This window comes from Gossypium raimondii, chromosome 10 (assembly GCF_025698545.1).
Source record: "Gossypium raimondii isolate GPD5lz chromosome 10, ASM2569854v1, whole genome shotgun sequence".
Lineage (NCBI taxonomy): Eukaryota > Viridiplantae > Streptophyta > Magnoliopsida > Malvales > Malvaceae > Gossypium > Gossypium raimondii.
Genome location: NC_068574.1, coordinates 18,202,264 through 18,222,115, shown reverse-complemented (window position 1 = coordinate 18,222,115; position 19,852 = coordinate 18,202,264). Strand labels below are relative to the sequence as shown.

Below are 19,852 nucleotides of genomic sequence, written 5' to 3'. Positions count from 1 at the left end.
TACATTCAAGTCAGTTTCATAAAGCACAATGAGCTTACAACTATCAATTTGTTAAAATGATGAATATATATATATATAAAACTGTTTGTGTTTTTACACGCGTAAAAGTAAACCCTTCTCTCTCACTATATATTCATAGTAATTTTGTTGTAATGCATAAATATATGGGGATTGAAAACCTGAATACCAAACGCCTTATGGATTTCTAAGGGAAAAGAACACCAAACCAAAGGGGGTTAAAAAGAATTTTAAGGCAAAACAAACAGAGAGTCTCATTAAGGATCCTTGTCATTGTTGTCATCGACTCTGTCGGATCCAGTTTCACCATTTTCTTCATCCTTACTCTCAGGCTCTTCGGTGGCAGAAGGGAAACAGCTATTTTCTTGTGTCTCACCCTCCACAGTCCCACTCATGCTCTGTGGTGGAGCATTTGACGCTGAATTTCCTTGCTGTTCATATACCAAGTTTGTAAGACCATTCTCCTTCAGGTACGTCTCCAATGGAAGGCTTGCCACTCGAACAAGACTTGTCATGCTTGTGCGGTTGGGACCTAATTGGGAATCATCCTCACGGTCAGGATCACAGTTCAAGTCTATCTGTCCCTTGTTAGCTTCAACCAACTTGTTGGAGCTCTGGCTCTTGGATTCTAACTCGTTAGCCGACCTTGCTTCATTCTCAAAAGGATTGAGGTGTGATGATGATACATGCTTAGCGCTGCTGTCTACCTCAGCTTCTTCACTGGGACCCCATGCTTGCTGATTCCTCTGAGCAATCTCTGCTTCACGCTCTGATTGACGCTTCTTCTTGCGCATTGTGAGGGTTTTAAAACGACGTTTAACTGTCATGCACACAACACATGTGCATGTTGGCTTGTGTTTTCCCTTTCCACTCGGAGGCTGGATGCATACGATGCAAGAACAACCAGGACGATGCCTTGGATGTTTAGTAGTAGTTGCCACTGACGTCGTGCCTGAATTATCTGCATTGTCTCCAAGGATAGCAGCATTGGCCAAAGCATCCAAACCAGATGATGATTCATGCTCCTGGGTTGGCCTAGTGAATGCTGCTATTCTCCTTTTTTTGAAATCTATTCATATAAAATATGGCTTAATAGCTATTATTCATAAATGGTCTCTGGAAAGCAGTGAAGCTGACTAAAAAATGCAAAAAAAAATCAGTAATAAATCCAGTGACAAGATGCAGCCAGTAATAGTGTGATGGCAGAATAAGTATACGTAAAAACCATTTGGGCTAGAACAACTTGGTCAAGGAATACAAAACAATACCACAAGAACTCATCACACGAAAAAGCCACACGGCTTGATGTCTGCACAGCAACAGCCAACTATGATGTACTAACTCCAGAACCTACCTTTTAACATTATAGCACATTATTATGGCCCTTGAAGTTTAAGCATTTATGGTGAAAGATAGTTTTGTATGATTATGACGAAGTATATGGCTTTCTCATATGGGATATACTAGAATTTTATTCTTGTTAGGGTTTTTTGGTTTGTAACCATACTTCTGTAATGCTGTTAGCTAATTTTCATTCAATCTTTAGATATTATGAATTTATTTCACTTTATTTTATTCTTTGACAAATTGTATCATGGATTATTTATATTGGAGTAATAAAACTCAATTTCTACCTTCTTATTCTTTCTCCCTGTTCTCTCTGGTTTTCATCTCTTGATTCTTTGATCTTTCCCACTAGTTTCTCTGCTCCTCCCTTTTTACCCCTAACATTTCTTTATATTCTATTCAATAATATCCATCTGTTTCCCTCCCATGCCCCTTGTTCAATATGATGAACTTCTCAGAGATACCCAAACAGCTGATTACTTTAGCCAAGAGAGAAAAAGCTTGGCTATTGCATGTAGAAAGATTGAAACGTTTCATGATAAGAAAGCCAATACTAATACAGCACCTTTGTTCTTTAGAAAAGGAATATATACTGAGAATGTACCTCTATTCAATCTAAGAAGATTTTCTAGCTCCCTTGGGGTGAGTTCTTCTGGTGCAGAACATGATGACCTGAGAACAAAATGGGAGGAAATGAAAAGATTTCCTTTGTAACTCTTTAAGGGTACAAGTAGGAACGCACAAGAAATGTGATTCAGAAAATGCTGACCTGCTTTGGTCCCAGTTGTTGTCTGCACATGTCCATTTTGGTGGAAGAAGAACATCAACAGGCAACCTTCTCCATTTAGAACAGCTATCACACTGAGCCCATTGCTCTTGTCCCCTGAGGATCAAGATTAGTGTTCAAGACTAGATAGATTTACCCTACCATAGACTTGAGAAAGAGATAGATCCTTTCTAGCACAGCAACAGACACAAATTGCTAATAGACAAAACAAGTTGTTTTATTGAATGAAACTGAGCTGATATTTCCAAGATTTCCAGTGGAATTGACATTTGGCTTAAGTAACTTGTGCCAAATCATTAAGCATGTAAGATTTTTGAATTTGAATGTTGTTTTCAGATTCTATATTGACATAAATTCCACGTGAATACAATCAGTATAAACTTTATTTAACAGAGAATGATGGTTCTAACAACATTCCCTCACCAGTCACAAACACACACAAAAGATTAAAAAAAGAAAAAAGAAAAGAACATGGAAACGCATCCTATCAACATTCAGTAGCTATTACATCAGTGGCCCTCAGCTGTTAACTTCAAATAATGTTCTCATGTCAATGTAATTGATATTACTAAATTTTCTAAGGTCACGTTTGTAAACTAGGATTTTAGAATTTGGATTTCGATTTCAAAAATAGTGTAAATTGAGTAGTAAACTGTTTAGAAATGTCACATTCATGATACTTTCTCAAATCCACGTATTTGTTAGATGCCTATTTAGTGATGAATTTGAAAATCTTAAAATATTTTAGGATTTGACAAATCCATGTTTTTATACTTTTCTAACATACATTATATTGAATCTCAAATAATTGTCCAGAACATATGCATTTATTTTTATAATTTACATAATAAATGAAATCCAAATCCAAACTCTTAAATCCATGTTCTGAAACAGAGCATAAAGGAACTAAACAGAGACATCAAAAAAAGGAAATGCAGAGGAAAGCACCAATTATAAGTTTAGAGTTACTCACGGTAAAAGTAATTTAACTACTAATTTTTCCTCCTGGACAAGGGTTGTCTTAACCTTCAGAGTAAGGTCTAAAAATAAATGCATACACTCACCCAGTTGAACGGACAGCAAAGATGCTCCTCTTCCCAAACACTGGAGGTTCCTGCATGAAAAACATGTATAAACAATTATGGGAAATTGAGGTGACTTTTACTATTTAGATGGATATAATTCTTTCAGGAACATACTATATCAATAAATATGTCCGCATAAACATGTCCCCATCTTATTTCAATGGCATAATGAGATTGAAAAGATAACTAAAAGGTGCATTAATGATGCCTAACCAAGGCCTCCCTCCCCCCCTCCCCCAAACAAACAAAAAATAAAAATAAAAACCTTGTTTCTTTAAATATAAACTAAATTTACCAATAAAACTGACAACTATGTCGTACTTAGGGCTTAATAAATCCCAGTTTTTCTTATAGATACAAAAAGTTTTCAATGCACAAAATGATTGGCACCAAGACAGAAAACTGGTATTCGAACAATCATCAGAGGTTCAAAGTTAAATTGATAGGAAGAGCTAAGTGCACCAGAACAGCCAAACATATAAGCATTGTTATACCCCAAATATTCTAGAAAATGTACTCACGTCATATTCTTCAAAATCATGATCCTCAATCGTAACAACGCTAGGCTTGATACTTGGTGGTGGACGGAGCAAATCCTGTGCCTCTTCCCAAGTAAGTTTCAGCTCCAAAGCATCCTGACTGTCAATCAGCAACCTCTTGCTTTTGGACCCAATATTCCGAGTTCTTTTTCTCTCCGGAGTTAACATAGATGGCAGTAATAAGCCCTCCCTTATCCTGTCCTCGTGCTTCCCAGATTTATTCCAGCTAATATCACCACCAGTTGAACTCAAATGTTTGGACAGTGCGTTAAGGTGTGGATCAGTGCTTCCCTTCGGTGACTGAAGAAGGCCAGAGTAACCACTAATTATGGGCAGGTTCTCAAAAACACCCGAAAACAAACTTTCACTTGAAAGAGTGCCATTAGGAATGGCAGATGGTAGGTTTTCCTGTTTATTTGATCATATCAATAAATGATCAAGCTTGCTAACATGGAAAGTGACTGCTACTTTACCTGCACAACAGCATTGTTTGTTGCTTTACGAAACCCCATAACAAGCTTCCCTTCAGGATCCATGCGGCTAAATGTTACTGTTTAGAGAACCATGACATTTTACTCAATGAGAGCTAACCAAAAAAATTGAATTGTCCCATAGTCAGGTTTAGAATGGTACCGGTATCTCCAGCTTGCAACTGCATAGACTGCATGCAAGGAGTCACACCCTCTAAAACATACATCCTGCTGTTGTTATTAGGCCAGAATCTGAACTGAAACACCCATTCTTTTCCCTTTACATCTTGAATTCTTAGGGGAAGGCCCTCTGGTTGAGATATAGGGGGGAAATAAGCCTGCAATTTATACTTCTTTTAACAGAGATGCAACAAAGCTTTTAAACAGAAAGAGTAAATAAATATCAGTTGCAAGTGTATGATGATAGAATAGGAACTAACTTCAGCACATGCTTTTGGCAGAACCAAGCGACCAATCCGTCCAGCATCACTTGCACTCAAAACCTTTTCAAACAGAGGAACAATGGTGGAATTTGAACTGGAAATTTACATTGGTTAAGGATTTTACTGACCAAGTTAATAGATAGATGCAAATTTTAATCTAGCAGTTATGCAGGGTTTTGTTCATAAAAAAAAATTAAAGTAATGATGAAACAATGGGGGATACTCTCCAGAAATTTGCTGTAATTCTTGGTCTGTAATCCTTGGCCAATAACGAGGAAGCAACTGATTCCGTCCACGTCCCTCTACTGGAGGCCTAGCAACACGTATCTGGGGTACCATGCCTGCATTCACCTCCAAACCTGCTAGCACTGGCTTTGGAGGCTTGGGTAGAAGATGGAGAGATTTGGATGCCTGTTGCAAGACTGAAGACATCTTACCTTTTTCATCCACAACTGAACCAGGAAAAACATTTTGGTTGCCTAATGAACTGCCTAAAGAAATACTTAAATTTGTTTGCGGCAATGTCTCAGAAATATTAGCTTTAAATATGGCAGGTTTCACAGCTTGAACTGATCCGTTAGATGCTTGATTAGTATTTGACAAGCATGTGCTTCCAATGTCTATTGCAGGAGGCAAAACTTCCTCCTGTTTCATTTGCAACAAAGACCTACTTGAGTCATCATTGTGAAGCTGAAGCAATTGCCTCAGTCCAATGCTTTCTGCATTGTTGCTCAACTGCATAAGCTTTAGGTTTTCATTGCTAATGCTAATCAATTGGTTGTCTGCAGAGATTGAGTGCAATTGACCAGCATCAATCTTCACTATACCAAATCCATTAGGCTTTTCATCTTCAATCATCTGTATAAATTTGTTTTAAAAGCATCATAAATATCTGAACTTTTATGGATAAAAGTTCTAGCATAAGCTAGCAGGAGTCTAGCATGTACAAGAAAGTACCAATGGTACCAAAAACTGAAATAAACTAAATTATAGAACTAATATAATAAAGATGTTAACATAAAACGGAAAATATCTTAACAAATAATATCCCTTTTCCTCATGTCATAAATAGTTATCCTCACCACAGAATACAAAAATCCTAGACCATGGTGCGCAAGGCTAGATAGATCGAGAATCAGTAAATGCTAAGGCTTTCCAGTGAAAATGTTATTCTAAACTCTAATTTAATCTGCAATGAAAGAATGAGCCTTTTCCTTTTAATCTTTGACTCCCCCCCTCCCCTCCAAAAAAAAACTAATATAATAATATGCAACATATATGGAGACAGTTATTTTAAAGAAGGAAAAAGAATACAGGAAAGAGAGGCAAAAAAAAGTCTGAAAGTATTCTAAACTAAAGAAGAGGTTGCATCACTGGGTTGGGATAACAACTAAATCAATTTGAGAAGGATCAAAATGAGATTGTTATAGAGGCACAATTATACCAAGATCAAAAGGTGTGTCTAGTTATCATAGACAATACGATAATATGCTAAAATCATAATTTCAACATCTTTAGCAAGCAATAAAAGGTTAAATAAGTTGATCTTACAGGGTTCAATCCTGATTTTTTAGCGCAGCTTATACAGATAATGCCCCCTCCACTATCTAGAAGCTCAAGCAAGCTCCTGGAAACAATACATCCACAGTGGAGACGCTGCCATTGCCAAGACATTGAGATTTTGCACAACACTATTACAAACGGAAGAGAAAATTGGCAATGACAAGGCAAGAAACTAAACACTTGGGGTCACACACCTTGCCACATGAACTGCATTCCCTCCACCCTGCATCCTTCGAGTGGAATATGTCGCAGAATATTGACTGTTCATATGCAGACCTAGACCAAATATAAATCATAAATGAATTGCTTTTAAACAATTGGAGTTCTTTCAATGGGAATTGGGATCAGTTCGGCATAATTTCTGCCTTCTTTGGATTATGTCCTGTATGTAGCTACTCTATATAATTCAAAACATAATCAAATTTCCGGCAATGTTAAAAGAGGATGGATATAAGTACAAAAATCTAATCGTTTCAATAACTGTTCCATTATTCTCTAGCTTCCATGAGTGAATCAATTCAACCAAATTATATTCCAATTCACGTAAAAAAAAATTAAATACTCACAAACAACAAATGTAAATAAAATAGTTTCAATTGTTCTGTCTTAGACTAGGAAAAGTGAGCTTAGCTAATTACTGAGCTTACAAAAGAAGGATTAAGTGATTATAATTTCATAATTACCCGCATTTATCGCAGAGATTAGCGAAATCTCCAGATCGCAAAGCCCAGCCTTTTCTCCACTCAATCGACGTTGTAGCGCCGCATAGTCCATTCATGCAACTCTTTGACGCCATGCTCCAAATTTAATCCCTACAAATATTTTTTTTTACAATACGAGGGAAAAAGAAGATCAAATCGGAAACAGTGAAAACCCCCCTATAAAGATTTTGTTCAAGAAAATCCACCCAGCCAGCTAAAACGCAAAATAGAACAGATTCAAAATCAGTCAAAGTAGGAGACTAATCAATTTAAAAAGAAAACAAAACCGAAATAAAAACAACCTTTAGACGAAAATATCAGGAGCTTCGGCTTCACCGGGCGTTGAAAATCGTTGCGAAAAGAAACGGTGGCGACTTTTTGTTGTACTAATTAGCAACTATGAGACTTTGAGCTGACGAGGTTTGAAAATAAATTATGGAAGAGAATCGAGAAAGAGAGAGAATAACGAGGAGTTCCGACGAGGGAAGAGTTGAATCGGCGATGTGAGAGATAGCAAACAACTCATGTGCATGCAAAAAAAAAAAAACCAAAGAGAGAGAAAGAAAGAGAAAAGAGTTTGGTACTTAGCAAAAAAAAAAAAAAAATGCATGCACGATGATACTTCAAGACTCGGCGAACTCCGTCCCCCCACCCTCTTTTTTCTCTTTCTTTTCTCTTACTATAAGATAATGTTCAAATTCCACATAAAGTCCCCCTACTATGCCTTCTTGGTGGATTTAATCCTTTAATTTAAGTGTTTATTTTCAGAACATTTTTTTTATTTATGTCAAATAATTTGATGTATCTTATTCTTTTAAATATATATTGGTATGAATTCATACCTTTTGCATTTGTACAGTTAGACCAATTTTTATACATTTTAAAAATAAAAAATATGTAATATTTATTTAATTACATAAAAGAATTTAAATAGAACTATTTAATTTTAACAGCATTAATATGGTAACCTATATGGCATTTTATATATATCTCATTCTCTTGGTAGATATTTTAGGAAAGGATTATGATTTCTTGATGTACTTATTTAATTTTTATTAAGTGCACACGGATTACTAAGTAGGTTACAATATGATTGTTGTTAAAATCTTAATATTCCAAACAGTTTTTCTACCGAAAGAAAAAACAGGGCCAAAGTGATTAAAAGAAAAGAATTAGATCTAAAGTGAGAAAAGAGATAAATATTAGGGGTTAAATCAATCATTATGACATTTCATATTATAATACTAGAAATCTGTTTGTGTAATAAATTATTTCCCGTACTCGCTGCGTGCTAGTTGTTGAGATATTCGCCCAAGGGGAAGCGTTTGATCAGATGCGGGACCCGGTGAATCGGCTTTGATAGGTTTAAAAAGCCTTTGCTAATATATCACGTACTAGTTAGCGCGTCATTAAAACTTTGATATTGAACAAAATTAAGAATTACAAATATGAAGCGTATAAAACTACGCTTGTGGATATCACCGTAAAGTGCGCCACTAGGCGCTTTTTCTATCTTAACGCATATTTTCGCATGCCATAAGTATCAGACACGAATTTTCGATATTACCCTCGGCTGTCCTTTTCTATTACGAGTAAACCAAGAAGAGTTGACGTTATACTTTGGAGAAATTGGTCTTTCGACAGTTCGCGCCGTCCAACGGAATTCTGCGTGCACATGTGTCAACCATCAACGATCATTATTATACTGTTGATATTTTTGGTTTTCTCTTTTATTTATTACGTCATATTAATGATGTGCTGATGTTAGGTGACCTGGATGCCAGTTTACCTACCTACCGCGCTGAAAGAGAAACGCCAACCCACGCGCGAGTGAATTCAAAACGGTGGCGTTGATGAGTGAAATGGACGCGCATAGGCACGCGTAGAGTGGGAATGAAACGGAAAACCAGTTTGGCTCTTGTCCGAAAACAAGGGCTAAACTTAAACCAAGAGTTAAAAGAAATGTCGGGTCTAATCAATAACGTAAATGATAATTGATGAGCAAGTGATGACGGCCACGATTTCCTATCTTTCTCAAATCATGCGCATTTTATGGATTTTTTTATTTATTTAAAATGATGATTATATGATATAATAATACCTTTAAGCTTTGTTTTTAAAAATAACGACGGTTTACTATTCTTATCATTTTATATTAAGTAATGCTTATTCTTTTTAAAGTATGTTATGAAAAATAATATAATTATAATTAATAAGTGAAAATTATGTAAAAATGCATTTATGAAAATTTATGTGAAAATTAATGAGGTTTTTGCTTGAAATGGATCATATTTTTAGATTTTATAACAAATATGATAAAAATATTTTATTTTTTCTAATTGAGTTGGTATTCGATTAACTCATAACACCAATTCATTTAGGGATTTAAGTATAGATACATACCAAACTATTAAATACATAAATAAATTGATAATTAAAATATATTTTAATTTTTCTAGAAACTTTAAATATAAATACATAGAATGCACAAAATTAATTACTAACTGAAATCCAGACCTAAACCGAATAAATCTAGAAATGTCCGACTTAAATAAAATCTAGATTAGAAATTCAGACATAAATAAAATTATTCAAAATCTCATAAATTTGATTTAATTAATCAATCAAACTAAAAAATTAGTATTAAATATTTAACAAAAACATCATTTTCGTTTGATGATAAATTTCATTATGTGTGGGGGGTTATGAATGAATATAATAAAACCCTAAAAAACAACATAAAGTATAAAACAGCATAGCTTAGGTCAATAACTAACTTGTATTAAATTCTAAATTAAAACGTAGACAAACACGCGTTTCTTTCATTCTGGCAATTAAAGGGAATGCCGGCATCATGCCTTAACGGGTTTTCTTTCGGCACCTTCATCACGTCTGATCTCCATAATTGGGCTGCCCTATGGCCTGATTTTAAAACATCCCACTTCAAACTTCAAACTCTGTCTGTTTGGTCCATTTTACTATTTAAAAATAATCATAAATATTTAAAACAACTTGAAACTCTTTCTGTTTGGTCCATTTTACTATTTAAAAACAATCATTAATATTTAAAACATATAATTTATATTTTAACATTTAAATAAAAAATAATTTTTAAAGGTAAACTATAAAAATAGTCACTTTTATTTGTCTTAGATTATATTTCAGTCACTTATGTTTGAAAAGTTACGGTTTAGTCACTTACGTTATCGTTTTGTTACGAAGTGATCAAGCTGCTGTTAAGCTCCGTTACTTCTCTAACGACAGTCTAAATGAGTTTTAAATGTCAACTTAGATGTCCAACTGAGATGAAAATAAATTTTCCTTTTTTTATGAAAATAGAATACAAAATTTTAACCTAAAACCCAATTTTCTCCTGTTTAAGAAGAAGCAATAGCTGGGTTTTAGAAATTTACAACTTATGTCCATGGAAGAACCCTTTTGTTGAAAATAGATATTTAAAAGCACTTTATCTGTACCCAATGTTGAAAGAGAACAATAATTCTTGATAATCAGTAAAACATTATCCCACACCAACTACTTAATTAACCCCTGTTTGAGACTCAAAAAGGGATATTGAGACCCTTGTAAACATACCCAAATCATTGTTCTTGGACTTATTGTTCTTGGGGTGGAGGGGATACAAAATAGTGTCGAGAGATATTTTGGGAGTATAAAAAACCTGGGAAATTGGAAGTTTAACATGCCCCACAAAATCATCATTGAAGAACTTGTCATCATCCAACACAGAGATCTGAAGCTCCCCCTTAAAACCCTCTACTTTAAAAATGAATTCCTCACCTCAACTTGGGTTCAACGGCTTCTTCACCACTTTGGTCCTATACCTCTATTTTCCTACCTGAAGCTTCAGGTTTGGATCACTGAAGTTGTTTAAATGCATTGTTGGTATGTTTCTTGCTTCAATTACGCCCGCCACCATCAGCTTCATTTTTTATTATAGGTTTTATTTCAGGGATCAATCGAAAGATGATCCAAATTTGCTATTACTCCCCCAATCCAATTCTGATCAACATTGTTTCTATCATTGATACAAGCAAAGAATACCCAAGAATAAACAAAGCCACCATTTCATTATTTCCTTCTAATCATTTTCAATTCCCCTTCTTTATGGGAGAAGGAAAGAAACAAAGAGAGATAAATCCTCCCAAGCATTAATATCCAAATCTAACCCAAAACTGTTCAATTTTTTATTTAATTATTTATGAAAATTTCAAGGTAATGCCCAGTAGCACCCCTTAATTAATCGTATAATAATTTATCATCAACAGGTTTGAGAAACAACAAATCCAGAAAGCTACATTGGTTGATGATGAAGAAGATAAAACACAACTTCAAAAATGATGAATAAATAATGGACGCAGGTAAACAAAATAAATTATATTGAAAAAGAAAAAAATGGATTAAATCTGGGAAGTTTATATATTCTACAATTTCAGGCAACTTCTTCTTCTTCTTCTCTGTCAATGTGCTCTTCTCTTCTATTTTCTGATGGTAATTTTTCATAACTCAGCTATTGCTTCTTTTTAAACGAGAGAAAATTGGGTCTTAGTGCAAAATTTGTATTCTATTTTCATAAAAAAAAATTAAAAATCTATTCTCATCCCAATTGGACATCCAAGTTGACATTTAAAACCCATTTGAAGAGGTAATAAGTGACAAAAACGTAACATTTCAAACATAAGTGACTAAAATGTAATCTGAGGCAAACAAAAGTGACCATTTTTGTAGTTGATCCTTTTTTTTAATTATTTAAATTAAATTTGGATAAACTCAATCAATCTTAAAACAAAAAATAATTGTCTAAGTTTGAATGAATCCGCCTACTCAATTGTCAACAAGTAATCTGCCATATTTTTTCTCTTATATTTATTTAAGGTAAACTAAAATCAAGGTCACTAAACTATTTGTATGTTTATGTTTCGATCATTCAACTTTCAAAAGTTACAAAATAATCACTAAATTATTCGAAACTTTTCATTTAAGTCATTGTCTGTTAAAATCGTTGTTGTATGACCTTCTCTGTTCCTGCCACTTGCACCAATCAAAAGCTCTCCTTCTCGTTCTGTAACACCCTATACCCAATCTAAAAGTTAACCTGAGCTATAAGGTAGTGACACAGTAAAACTATAACATTTATACAACATCATCAAATAATTCAAATAATATTAAAACACGATCATTTTCAATGTTTTTCAAGAATATCAGGACCTAAATCGAGCATATAAAGCATTTAAAATAAACCGGGAATGAATCTGGATTAAAATGAAACTTTTGTAAAAAGTTGGGAAAAACTAGAAACATGGGTCACACAGCCGTGTAGCCAAGCCGTGTGACAGAGACCAACCCATGTGGCTCCAAAACAAGGTCATGTGGCCAACCGTGTAAAAACACACGCTCATATAGACAAGGATCACACGACCGTGTCATCAAGCCATGTAACTCTCTATGACCGTGTGGAATCAACCTGCACCAAAGTTTTCATATGAGACACGACCATGTGAAGTGACCGTGTGTGGCACACGGCCGTGTGATAGTTCGTGTCCCAGGCCGTGTGCACCTATAATTACTTTTAAAACAAGCTAAAGCAACACCATTTCTTAGGTACCAATCCAACCTATTTCCTAACACATTTATATGACCCCAAACACCTCTCAACATAACCATTACATGCCAAAAATCATTCAATCAAAAGGTGTACCAATGTGTCCTCATTGACACCACAATACAAACCTAAACAACAATCCATCAAACCAAATTGATCATAAAGAAAATTAATTCAAACCATTGGCCAATAATTATAAACATGTACCATGAACTTATCAACCTACCAAAACATACCTTTACATCACTCAAATTCCGTGCATTGCCAAACTCAACATGGTCATTACTACTAAGGCATCAAATTCTAGTTCCCAAGTCAAATAACATCTTTGTTAACACTATCAACCAAATACCAGATGGTAAGAACAAAACACCAATTCAACTTCATTTAATCCCATAAGTAAATGGTTAAACATATACATATTAACCCTGTTTACATATATAAGGACATCCTAATTACATTCCATTTCAAACTGACCCAAAAAGTATAAAATAACTACCAAAAATAAAACGAATAATGAGTGATTTCTTGAACTAATCCAATCGACATTCCGATTCCAACAGACTCACAAAATTTAAATCAACCAAGTAAGCACAAATAAAGCTTCGTAAGTTCGTGAAGTTAACTTGTTTTACTTGACAATCTAATTACAACGATGCAAGAACATGTCATGAGATCAACTACCATATATCCTGAGAACCTTCTTAAACTCATTGTAAAGTTAAAATAGTACTTTCCATACAAGTTATCCAATCCATTACACCGACACAAAGCCTGCTAGGCCCAAGGCCTGATATAATTCACCTGCACGAAGCCTGCTAAACTCAAGGCCTGATAATATACACAGGTACAAAGCTTGCTAGGCACAAAGCCTGATAATATACACTGGTACAAAGCCTGCTACACTATCTCCCATACAACTCAATTTCATTATTAATTTTTCATCAACCAACATTCAAAATTACAAACACCACAATTATTTGAATAAAACAATTATCAAGGAATTTAATTTAACATATTACATGTAGTATGAACTTACCTAAACCGCTTCTACAGCAAAAATGACTCCAAAGTCTAATTAACAATTTTTTTCCCTTTTTTACGTTTGCCCATCAATTGATCCTTTTCTCGATCATGCAATGAAATGTCAATGGCGGAACCTTCAAGCTGTTAACAATGGGGGTTTTCGATGAAGAACAAACAAGAATGAAGAAGATCCATCATGTTTTCATGTTTCTTTTAATTTTTTAATATTATTATAATATCACTTAACATTTAATAACATATAATATTATTTAATTATTATGCATAAACCGTCCACTATGGTAAATTATGGTTTATTTACCTCATAAACCATTGCATTTTTATTAATTAAACCATTTAACTAGTAAAATTCAATTGTGCTTAACTTTTACGAATTTTATAATTTAGTCATTTTTTACTTAATTAAGTATCTAAACGTCAAAATTTTTAGACCAATTTTCAATATACCTATATAGTCGCTTCGTAAATATTTAATAAAAATATTTACAAACTCGGTTTACAGAAATGAGGTCTCGATGCCTCATTTTCCAAAACCACTTGACTTCAAGGACAAATCACTTGAACCTAACCATTCGTCCAATTAACAAAATTTATCAAATCAAAATTCAATATAATACTATATTTTATTCGTAAATATTAAATAATAATATTTACGGACTCACTCATTAGATTGGTGGTTTCAAAACCACTGGAAAACGGGTTGTTACATGTTCTCCTTTATAGTTCAATTTTTTAATGAAATAGCTTTAAACGTCACAAGCTTATGAACCAAAATCCAAACAGCTTTCTTATCCAATCTCTAACATTGATCGTCAAATCGACTTAGATTTAAGGCATGTTCTTCTACTTTCTGTTAAGGTTTTGTGAAATACCTTACTGCAAGGATCTTATGGTGTGAGGGCGGCGGAGTGAGGAGCGATAAAGGTGGGGGTGACGGTGGGTATTGGGAAATTATGGGGATTGGTGATTCTTATAGTGGGTGTTGGCGGTGATGAGAATTGGTGGTTCTTATGTTGCAAAAAAAAAATTAGACTAATTATAGAGAGATTCCTAGCTTTAGTCAAAAATAAAAATAATGTCACATCAACAATCCGTTAGTGGATTAACAAAATTTTAATGGTCGTGACCGATCCGAGTAATCATCTTATTTAGAGTAATTAAATTGACAAAAAAATTAGAGTGAACAAAATAGGAAAGTCGTTATTTTAGGATGATTTGCGGTGTAGTTTACCCTTATAATCATAAAGAGTTATTTTAAATGATTCTTACAATTAATTGTGACACCTTATAAATTTTTATTTGCACGTGAATACAATTTTATCATTATAATAGAATATTTGCATCATTAAAGTCATGTTTATTTAAGAGTTTTATAACTAACTATAAATTCTATCACAAATATATGCGCATGAAAACCACAAATTTAGAACATAAATATTTGTTTAAAATAACATACAATAAATAATGTAGTAATTAATAATATATACGTTATTTTATTTATGTACGTCCGGTTTAAAATTGAATTGAGACCCGGTTAATATGTGACTTTAACTTAGTAAAAGACTTAACAAATAATATAGATATACAATTGATGGAAAGAATAAAGTGTGACTAATAAAATTAAAATGTATAAATATGTAACACCCCCATATCCGACTTGGTCACTGAGTCAAGGCATCAGGATGTCACATTCGTTGCCGAAGCAACTACTGAAAATTTCAAATCAATGTATCATATTATTTAATTAATATAGATCATTAACTCATTTCAGTAATAATTGAATTTACAATAGAACTAATTATGAGTTAAAGGAGCTCATTAAAACATCCACAATTGATCAAAGACCAAATTGTATAGTTCATAAAAAATTTTGAATTGCCGTCGCAATGTTGGGGTTTCCACGTCGTGACATGGCGAACTTGTCACCGTGACGTCGTCTCCATTTTCCTACAAGTTCCACTCTTTATTTTTATTTATTTATTTTTATATCATTACCTGAATCGTATTCAGATGTTATAACTGCCGCTTCATTTTACATATCATCCACTTACATCTATTTCTAATCTCAAGTCCTCATAAAAACAAGATATTCAATCAAAGATAACAAAGTTATAAAATTAACACAAATATTAAATTTTTACAAATAAGACCATTGGAGGACTTGCACTTTCAAAGTAGTTTACACACTTACAACCATTTCAAACATTTTAAATTCATCTACTATATATATTCATATATTTTCCTCCTCTTCCTCTTCAATCCACATCCTTTATGTACATATTTATTAGAATCTTTAGCTTTTAGTATATAACATGCTTATATGTAACATTGTCTATAATTCCACTATTTACTTATATGTTCATATCAAAGCAGTCCACTTGATTCATAGTAACTAAATTATTTATATCTTGAGCTAAAAATTCAAAATTAAGATCCTCTTGATGTTTTTGAAACTAAACTCAAATACATTTTTACCATAAAAATTTCAGAATTTATAATTTAGCCAATCAAGACAATAAATTATTCAAAATTTTCCTTTTACATTTGCTTGACAGCTTGACCTTTCTTTACTAAAAATTAATTATCTCTTAGTACGGGTTTGGATAATTTTTTTGTTTGTTTCTATTGAAAATAGACTCATTAATAATTTAAAAATATAAATTTAAACTCATAATCATTTTTTTACAATTTTTTTTATGATTTTCCAAAGTCAGAACAGGAAAACCCGAATCCACTCAAACCTTGTTTCACGAAAATTAATATATCTTAAACTATAAATTCCCGTTTCTTTCACCGTTTCTTCCATATGAAACTAGACTCAATAAGATTTAATTCCATATTTAATTCAATCTCTAACTAAATTTCTATAATTTTAGGTGAATTTTCAAAGTTAAGTCACTGCTGCAACTGTTTTAATGAAAGTATTTTCTTTTCCAAGGTTCTTTGCACTATCTTTCATTCAATCACACATAATTGCCATACTTTTGATTATCATACAATTTAGTTACTTATGTTTATGTGTAGATTACATATTCATTTCTTAATCTTAGTACTTTTCACCATACAAATCACATTCTCTCTTACCAATTTAGTGTTTAAAGTCTATTCTTCATCAAATACTTTCTATTTCTAGTATTTAGATTAAATACATGTTTCATACATCTTACTCAAAACATCTTTAACTCAATCTATTGACATACAAGTAGGTTTAGTATGAAACTTACCTCCTTTGTCAAGAATTTCTTCATTTCTTCTTCATTTCCATGCATTTATCATCTTCACCACTTTCTTTCCTTTTTCTTCTCATTTTCTCCACTTTCATCGACTATTTTCTTGCTTCTAAATTGAAGAACATATTCTCTAGAATCTCTACTTCATCTTCTCTCTTTAATATCTAAGAAAATTTTCAAAAATTTTGGGTAAAAATGTAGGTTTTCATGGAAAATGACTAAATTGAAAAGAAAAAAAAACTTTCATTCTCACCCTTTCACTCACGTTGGAAGGATGATAAATTTCCTTCATCCTTCCTTTCTTTTATACTACCATTTTCTAAATAAAATAATAATAAATATCTAAGTAAAATATTAATAAAATAATATTTAGCTAATTAATTAAAAATACCAAAATATCATCAACATTATCATTACATTCTAGAATTCTTGCTAAATGACCATTTTACCCTTTATGATCTTTCCAAATTCCATCATTGAATCATCACTTAATTTGGTAAAATTATGATTTAGTCCCTCATAATTCTTCACCTATTCAATTTGGTCCTTACATGCCAATTCCATATCTTAGTAAATTGGATTATTTTCACTTTTAGCCCTTCAATTTCTCATTTTTACACTTTGATCCCCTAAATTTTGAATATTTACACTTGAGCCAAAAAATTTTCACTTATTTACGATTTAGTCTCTTCCTTAATACATCATGTCATGCTTCTTGATTTAACTCTCTTTTGATATATTGCAACTTTCATTTTCTTTGATCTTATACCTTATTTCGGTAAGATTTTATCTCATATTATTTACGACCAAGGGGGGTTTTGAGGATGTTACAAAATATATCAAAATAAAGTCTTAATTTAGTGGCAAATTAAAAGTTTTATTAACACAATTGGTGTGGGTTCAAATCATAATATATGTTTATTTTATTGGTTTTTAAGTGAAAAGTCTAGAGTATCCTTGAATAATATAACTTATTTTAATTATAGAAGGAAATTTCCATGATTTCCTAACCAATTTGGTAACCCGGTTGAGAGGGACACCAACTTAATCAGGAGCTTAAATAATAGTATAAATTTATTAAGTATTAATAACTAACAAAGTAAGTTCATATTAAATGTCAAACATTCATTATGTAATAAGTTTGGAAAATTTTAAAATACCATAATTAAAAATTTCATACCTTGCAAATGGCGATACATCTCAATTTCACCATATAGTGGAATGATAAGTTGTGTAATCACTGAATTTTATCTGGCTCGATTTCCCTTTTTTTTAATTTTCATTTTGACCCCTCAATTTTTTAAAATTACATTTTGACCCTTAAACTTCCCAAAATTACATTTTTACCCCTAAACTTTTTGAAATTACATTTTGACCCTTAAACTTTTTAAATTACATTTTGACCCTTAAACTTTCTCAAAATTGCATTTTGACCCCTAAACTTTCTCAAATTACATTTTGACCCCCTAAACTTTCTCAGAATTATGTTTAGGCCCCAAAAAATTTGCCACATCTACATTTTGGTCCTTCTGGCAGCAACTTGCACACCTACCCTGTGATTTCCGGCCACCGGCCTAAGGCATGGCCTCCCTCTCCCCTAGCCACCTAATCCCTGCAAAAAGGACAAGAAAATCAGCTATAAATTGGGCTTAAAACCCCAAAAATCAGAACCCCCTTCTCCAAAAAAAAATTCAAAGAAAGAAAGAGAGTAAAAAAAAAAAGCTTTGAAAAAGAAAAAGAAAAGGAAAAGAAGAGAGGGGAGGAGCGACGGAGGAGACGGTGCAACGCGGCGGCTAGGGCCTCCAGAAGAAGAAGAAGAAGAAGAAGAAAAGAAAAAAGGAAAAAGAAAAGAAAAAAGAAAAGAAAAGAAACAAAAAACAAAAAAAAAACATTGAAAATAGTCGGATCAGACCGACCCCACCCACGACCCGACCCGAATACCGCAACCCGACCCGTACTGCAGCAGGCCACAGCAGCAAGCCCATTGATTTTATTTTTAAAAAACAACAAAGCAAAAAAAATAAAAAAACAGCCCAAAAAAGATAGCCCAAAAAATATTAACAGGCCTGCAGCAGCCCAACACAGGCCCAGATCCAGAGGCCCAACAGCTGACACACCAGCAGCCACAGCAACCCAACAGCGCAGGCCCAGCGCAGCCCATCAGGCCAGCACCAGCAGGCCCGCGCACACCAGCCCAACAGGCAACCCACCAGAAAGAAAAAGGGGAAGGAAAAAAAGAAAAAAGCAAAAAAAGAGAGAGAAAAAAAAAGCAAAAAAAAAAAAGAAAAAGCCCGAGTCGTGTAAACCCGCTCAATCAAGCTCGTATTTTCGGGCTCTTCGGTAATTTATTTTTTACGCACTTTGAATTTAATTTACATATTTTTATAACATTTCGTATTTAATATTCTTGTTTTTCTAAGCATTTTTTTAGGTTTTTTTAAGCATTTTTTTTGTATTTAATTTAATTTAATTTCATTAAAATTTTTTAATAAGGTGACGAACCGATTTAACATTAAGCCGTATATTTTCATCGCTATGTTGGGTGAATATATTTAGCTCGTGTTAAATTTGGGACACCTTTTTAAAAAAATTGAAAAACTTAAAAATTCTCATTTTTTTAAAAAAAAATTGTGTTTTTTTGTGTTTTCAAAAATTTTCGTGTTTTCAAAAATTTTCTTGTTTTGTAAATTTTCGTGTTTTTTTAAATTCTCGTATTAAAAAATTCTCGTGTTTCACAAACTTTCGTGCTTTTTTCAAAAAAAAAATCCTCGTGTTATCAAAAAAAAAGAAGAGAAAATCTATTGTTTCAAAAATTTTCGTATTTTTAAAAATTCTCGTGTTTTGTAAATTTTCATGTTTTTAAAATTCTCGTATTTCAAAAATTTCCGTGTTTTCAAAAAAAAATTTGTGTTTTAAGAATTTTCGTGTTTCTAAAATTCTCGTGTTTTAAAATTTTTTCGTGTTTTTCAAAAAAATAATTGTTTCGAAAATCTTCATATTTAAAA

General features: G+C 32.9%; 1 protein-coding gene across 2 annotated transcripts; it reads right to left on the bottom strand.

Moving 5' to 3' along the window:
• Positions 1-47: 47 nt before the first annotated feature.
• LOC105776293 (B3 domain-containing transcription repressor VAL2) lies at positions 48-7,566 on the bottom strand. Of its 2 annotated transcripts, none has more exons than XM_012598865.2 (13): positions 7,256-7,566; positions 6,936-7,064; positions 6,447-6,528; positions 6,241-6,345; positions 4,913-5,547; positions 4,687-4,783; positions 4,410-4,584; positions 4,250-4,326; positions 3,759-4,076; positions 3,217-3,266; positions 2,135-2,248; positions 1,970-2,037; positions 48-1,087 (listed from the first exon to the last, which is right to left on the bottom strand). In XM_012598865.2, exons 2-13 carry the CDS (start codon positions 7,046-7,048, stop codon positions 276-278), a joined length of 2,646 nt encoding a protein of 881 aa, XP_012454319.1. In that variant the 5' UTR covers positions 7,049-7,064; positions 7,256-7,566; the 3' UTR covers positions 48-275. The 2 variants fall into 2 exon arrangements, with proteins under 2 accessions (XP_012454319.1, XP_012454315.1); XM_012598861.2 differs by having other exon boundaries at positions 3,759-4,184; positions 7,256-7,564.
• Positions 7,567-19,852: the final 12,286 nt, after the last annotated feature.